The sequence below is a fragment of the Trichoderma reesei genome, assembly GCF_000167675.1.
Source record: "Trichoderma reesei QM6a unplaced genomic scaffold TRIREscaffold_8, whole genome shotgun sequence".
NCBI classification, from domain to species: Eukaryota; Fungi; Ascomycota; class Sordariomycetes; order Hypocreales; family Hypocreaceae; genus Trichoderma; species Trichoderma reesei.
In genome coordinates this window covers 1,311,021-1,317,020 of record NW_006711155.1, presented here as the reverse complement: position 1 = coordinate 1,317,020, position 6,000 = coordinate 1,311,021, and the positions used below count along the sequence as shown (strand labels likewise).

Genomic DNA, 6,000 nt, shown 5'->3' with positions numbered 1-6,000 from the left:
AAGCTTCTTATCCAAATTGGCTATCAAACAGCCTTTCAAGCATCAATTTCGGAAAACAATCAATAGACGCAGTTGGCGTCAGTCCAGGGTGAGCGACCCGAAAAAGGGTGACGTACCTCCAGTTGGGGGGGCCCCGAATCGGGTACAGCTGCCTTGATGAATGAACAGCCCCGTGCATCTCAACCTTCGACGACAAATACAGTCAGTACACCGCCATCAGCAAGCAAAGTCAATATTCCAAGCTCTACGATAACAGATCTCCTCCATATACAAGAGGCAGCTGCACGTATCCTCATATATATATATAAATGATCCCTTCTCCTTCTTTCTCGTGGGGCTCAGTACAGACTACCGCGGTGAGACCCAAGATCCTACAGTACAATATAGAGCACCATGACCAGCTCGCAACGACAACGAAACCTCGCCGACCAACGACGTCCACTTCCAAGCATAGCAGACGGCTCCACGACGTGTTACAAACCTCGGTAGCCTCTGTCCTGCATCTCACAAGCCCCGGGCACTTGCAATAGAACAAGTGACCTCTCTGTGGATGCCACATAAGCACAACATCCATACGTCAGTACCTACTCTGTAACAACTCCCCCTAAGGCTCTAAACATACCGTGGTGCCCTTTAGAAGAGCCGACTGTGGGCATGATCATCGCCCAGGGCCGAGAAGAGAAAACTCATGCTTTTTACGGGTTAAATCAGGCGCCATGAACTTCATAATGAAGAAGGATATCCCAATGCAGGCCATCGTGGGACCAGAGCGCCGTCCATCAACCCAATTGGACTGTCCCTGGAGACGCTGCATGCGGCTGCTGCGGTGCTTCTCTTGCTTGTTGCTCGTACAGTATGAGCATCACACAAAAGGTCTCGAGAGCAGCAAGACAACTGATTCGTCGATCGCTGCAACCCCGCATCCATCGACACTGCAAAGAGGGGAAGCCGACAATCACGCACCGCTAGATGTATTGCAAGGCCCATGATGAAAAACGTCCCTCAAGAGTATTAGACCAACATCACGCAGCAGCAGAGAGTCGAGTAAAGAGTCCAAGTTATACATTAAGAGCGCAGAGCACTCCGTTGCAAAAGCATTTCAGTACATTGGCGATGCTTCCAGCAATCGCAATATGCCCCGACCAACAACATCTAGTTGCAATATCCCGGGCGCCGACTCGCACCGAACCGCGAAGCCAAACAAAAACAATTGAAGGAACTATTGAACAGACATTAGGATGGGTGGATGGGTCATTTACTCGTCCGCATCCTTGTTCTTCTTCTTCTTCTTGCCACCGCCGCCGCCGCTTGACGAGCCCGTCGCCGGCTGGCTCTGGAGGTGCACTTCAAAGTAGTTTTCGCCTCGTTCCCATGCGAAGCCCTTGAGGTATGGGTTGTCAAGCTCATCATCAGCCTGCAGGCATGTTAGCCAGCCGTCTCGGGAGAGGGATAATGCGACGACGACACTTACTCGGTTCTTGTTCGCCTTGTAAATGGCCGACAGTGCGTCGCCTATTGTCAGGCCCTTCATGTTGCGAGCCACGACCTCTTTGCCATGGGGGAACTTGAGCGTTATGCTCTTGATCGGAGGCTTGGTGAGGGGGATCTGTAGCAGCTGATCATTGTCAAGATCCTTTGGCCGCTGGTTGATTTTCCTGTTGGCAGCAAACAAGGCGTCAGCAGGATTGCAGCAAAGAAGAAGAGTCACCCCAAGGTGCGGTAGATGAACAGGTGACAACGTACCAAGCAGTCTGCTGTGTCTCCAGCGCCAGATCCAAGGGCGCGTTGCTTTCGTCTATTGCAGGGCGTCAGCATTCTGCTCGTCGGAAGCGCGGAAGCATACGGAATGTGACTTACTGATTTCCGCAATGGTCATGACACCAGCCGCGCTAGAGCTTGTTCTCCTATGGCCCTTCTCTTTCGGCGGCGATGATGACAGGCCTTGGACGGCGGAATCGACCTTGGTGAGAGGTTCAGACATGGTGGTGGCTGTTTGGTGTTGGTGGGATCAATATGATTCCAAGAGCTGTTGTGCTGTGTGAGAAGATGCGTCGAGATCGAAAGAAGAGCCAAGGCACATTTACTCACCAGTTGATGAAGTGGAAGATGTTAAATGGAAGAAAGACGCGATGGTTTGTGAGGTGAAAGGAAGAAAAGAAGAGGAGAAAAGAGGAGAAGAGGATGCTTGGAGAGAGGGGAAGCAGCGGCCTGATAAAGGGAAGGAAGGGGCGGGAAGGGAATCAGCGAACTGGGAAGGCACAGGCACGGTCGTACTCGCTTCCGAGAGCAATCCCACCCACTGCCTGTCTGTTTGTCGGTATCCAAGGTATCTTACGCAGCTGGCAGGGTCGAGCGGGGTAGCAACTGCCTTCTCCCGGACGGGGAATGAGCATTGCCAAACCGGATCGCGTGACAATGATACCACATTATCCGTTCTTCACTGTGCAGGATTCCCGCTGGCGATGGCCGGGCCTGGACGTCTGAGTGGTACCCGATTAGGCTTAGCATCACCGTGCAGCGCTAGTAGCAGGTGCTATCCACCAGAATCCGGGGAAGGAATCTGGGGAAACGACCCACTGGCAGTCGAGTGCCGGTTGGAGAAAGAAAAAAACAAAAAAAAGGGAAAAGAAAGTCGTGCATCAGGGGCAGATGGGAATGAGGTCATGATGGCCAAGTATCGCGATCTGGATCTGATTTGGTCACAAGAAACAACCTCGGCCATCCATGTCCTCCCGGAGCTGCTGGGAGAGCAAACGAGCCGGGCGGTGGCATCACGAACTGGACTCAAATCAGCCCGTCCAATGCGACTAAATCGCCCCCCTCCCCGTCTCCGGCCGATCTCTCCGAGTGGACCCGGGTACTTGGCGGCCAGGTGCCCACTGCACTCTGCGCAAGGTATCCAGTACATCAGATACTACAGTGCATCATACCACTTCCACCACCTGCACCTGCAGCGCCCTTGTCTCAGAACAGAACAGAACAGAACCATCCATGCGTGAGGTGGGCAAGGGAAAAAGTGACGTACTCCCTCCCTCCATCATCCCATATAGCCCGACCAATGGTGTTGGCCATGGGCCCAGCCTGAATCGCATCCGGACTGTGACGCAGCGCCATTTCACTGCCCGTCTGGGTTTGGATGGCATGATGCTGGCCGTGATTGGCTGTTGCAGCTGGTCAGACGCTCACTGCGATGCATTCACTTGTACAGTACAGGCCGTACGGTATCAGCGGGCATCGCCAGTGTGGCAGACCCGAAACGCCAACATTTCCACTAGATATTGATTGTCACTCATTACCTACTCCGCAGCGGCTGATGGTGGTTGGGGGCACGCCTTGGATGGATGGATTGATTGGATCCAAAATGGCCTCCTTTCCCCTCTCCTGTGCTCGACTCGCCTCTCCTCATCTCATCCTCCTCTCCTCTCCTGAAGCACGCAAAATTCCCTGCTTCTTCCAGTCGTTTCATCTCCTTTTGCTCATCCTGTAACATAACAACATGGCCCCATTGAAGCCGCCCTTCATCATATCATGCCCTCGCCAGCCATCTCATCACCGCTCCAACGACAGATAGTCACTCAGCCAGTCGTGCTACTGCGGGACCGTCGGCCTGCACACCGAGCCCCGCTGTGGGCCGTGATAGCACGATGCATCGCGTGTTCTGCCGTCCAGCGTCAGCACAACAGGCCATCGATGCGATGCGACCAAGTCCTAAGACGCAACAAAAGACGAGACGTGAGACGTTATAACGCTCCTCAATCGCACGTCACGATGCTTTTCGCTCTCCCAATGCAGTGATATTGCCTCAAAAACGAGACTCACCAAAGCCTGCTCTGAACCCTGACCCCCCCTGCCACGGCGACCCCCCCGTCAATGAACGCTCACTCCCATCAAAACCCGCCGAAACGACAACTTGCGCAGATAACCATTAAAGCATCATGAGACCATTGTTATATAGAAACAGCCGAATCCAAAGCCAAACGAAGAACAAATCAAAACAGACCCCAAAAGCCTCTTTGTTGCTGACGTCCTTTTGTTGTCTGGCCATGTACTAACAGCCAAAGTAACCGCTGAGCACGATGACTCCTGCGACGCCCCCCATCTTCTGCCTTCCTACGAAGCCCGTGACCCAAACCGCCGTAACTCGATTAATCTCCTGCCTCGATGAAATCCGCCCGCGATCGTTGATGTCTTCCGACAGATCCTGAGCGCCAGGTTACCCTGTAGCTGGATATAGCGACCGGTGGAGGTCGGCGAAGTCCTGTTCAACACACTGCAAAGCTGTCCATGTGACCAACTGAAGGCTCCAGACACGCTCCAGACAACGCTCCAGGCTTCCCGGCGAAATTACGACTGCATACGATGCCGCAGATGTGATTTATCTGATATGCGACAACCCACGACGACCGTTCTCGACCGTCGAGCAATACATACCTCCAGACCAATGATGACCAACGATTACCTACGAGACACACTCTGAACCAACCGACATATTAACATTGCACAATCCACGATGATAGCCGAGACAATTCTGTGATGACGACCCCTCGATACTGGATGGCGATATGACGGTGGAAGATACCCCTCCCTCATTCGCATGCCGAACAAGCGCTCCCGCACCCGCGATCGCCTCAAGACTGCAATGCCCCTTTGTGGTTTCGACAAACAATTCTTTCGCAAAGCGATGGATTTCTTCTAGAGAACGAATGAGAAATTCATGATGGAACGAATGGACCAATGGAGCGAAGAACCTGCACTCCGATTCAAGTTTGCTTGAAGACCCCGGCGTTTGTATGTCTTGTACCTCCAAGCGTACGCTTACCCTGGAGGATTCGCTGACAATCACATCTCTTTGCAAAAGCCGTAGACGGCGATATTCGCAAAGAACCCCTCTCAAGCTCATTCGAGGTCCAAGTGGAATTCCAAGCGACTCGACTTCAAGGCGACGATCGAATCGGAACCTGAATAGTTGGGATCAGTAGGAAGGCTTATTTCGACAAGGTTGAGATGATATCGGAGGAGCCAAGGTATATAATCTTACCTTATCCCCGTGGTATAATTTGCACTAAATTGACCACGAGCTACAGACAAGATGAAGTTTGAGGAAAGGGAAATTGAAGATGTATTACTGGGGTTGATCTCTGGTCATCTTTGTGGTGCAAAAGTGATTGTATGCAGGTACATGTATCATGTTCCAAATGCAGGTTATGATGGAGGGCCTCAATCACCCCCGTGGCGCCTATTGGAAGTACCTTATCTGCATGAAAAAAAAAAAAAACCAAGAAGATGAAAGTACCAACAGATTCCTACAGACCGTCATGCTGGCGCTTCTTCAAAGTATGAATTCTCTTATGCTTCGCTCAGATATGTTCTTACAGTGAAGTGCACAGGCTTAAACTCGACTCACTCCACTATGTAGCAACACCAAGCAATGATAAGCGCAACTGCATCTGACATATGACATGCAGCGGCAACTTCTTCACCCATCCGGTTGGCTAGAGCAGAATCATCCAACCATCAAGAGGACCCTCTCTCAATTACATGTAGATTACACGCTGCACCTGTCTTTTGTCAGAACATAGAGCGAACTCTGGCGTGCTGGACACTTACAGGCGGAGATACGTCTGAGATGCAGTCAGCATCGAGGTATTGATTAGCCGTGCAAACGCTTCATGCAATGCGCCTCGCTGGATGTAGCGTAGCAAATGCGACGCAAAACATGATCTCAAGTCTCAAGGCGGACCTCTTAAAAGATGCCATGTCATGATCTTATGAGAGTCTCAATAGGTACTCAATCTGCTTCTTGGGTTCTAGCATGTCACGACCAAAGATGTTACGATGAAGAGCATTAGCAGCCCAAATGTAAGTGTCATGGCTTGGGCGTTGTAGACATCTCTGTACCAATTCAATGGTTGAACCGGGCATCACGTCAACATATAAAGGGGGATCCAACTGTACTTGGCTATATTTTTGACAACCTGAACATCACAACCTCTATCATGT

At 51.5% G+C, this 6,000-nt stretch overlaps 1 protein-coding gene across 1 annotated transcript; it reads right to left on the bottom strand.

Moving 5' to 3' along the window:
* Positions 1 to 1,245: 1,245 nt before the first annotated feature.
* TRIREDRAFT_121717 (uncharacterized protein) lies at positions 1,246 to 2,127 on the bottom strand. Its single transcript, XM_006964978.1, is given in 6 exon segments — positions 1,246 to 1,275; positions 1,291 to 1,414; positions 1,472 to 1,655; positions 1,744 to 1,795; positions 1,858 to 2,026; positions 2,089 to 2,127. 5 exon segments carry the CDS (start codon positions 1,979 to 1,981, stop codon positions 1,256 to 1,258), a joined length of 504 nt encoding a protein of 167 aa, XP_006965040.1. The 5' UTR covers positions 1,982 to 2,026; positions 2,089 to 2,127; the 3' UTR covers positions 1,246 to 1,255.
* Between the last annotated feature and the right edge of the window lie 3,873 nt (positions 2,128 to 6,000).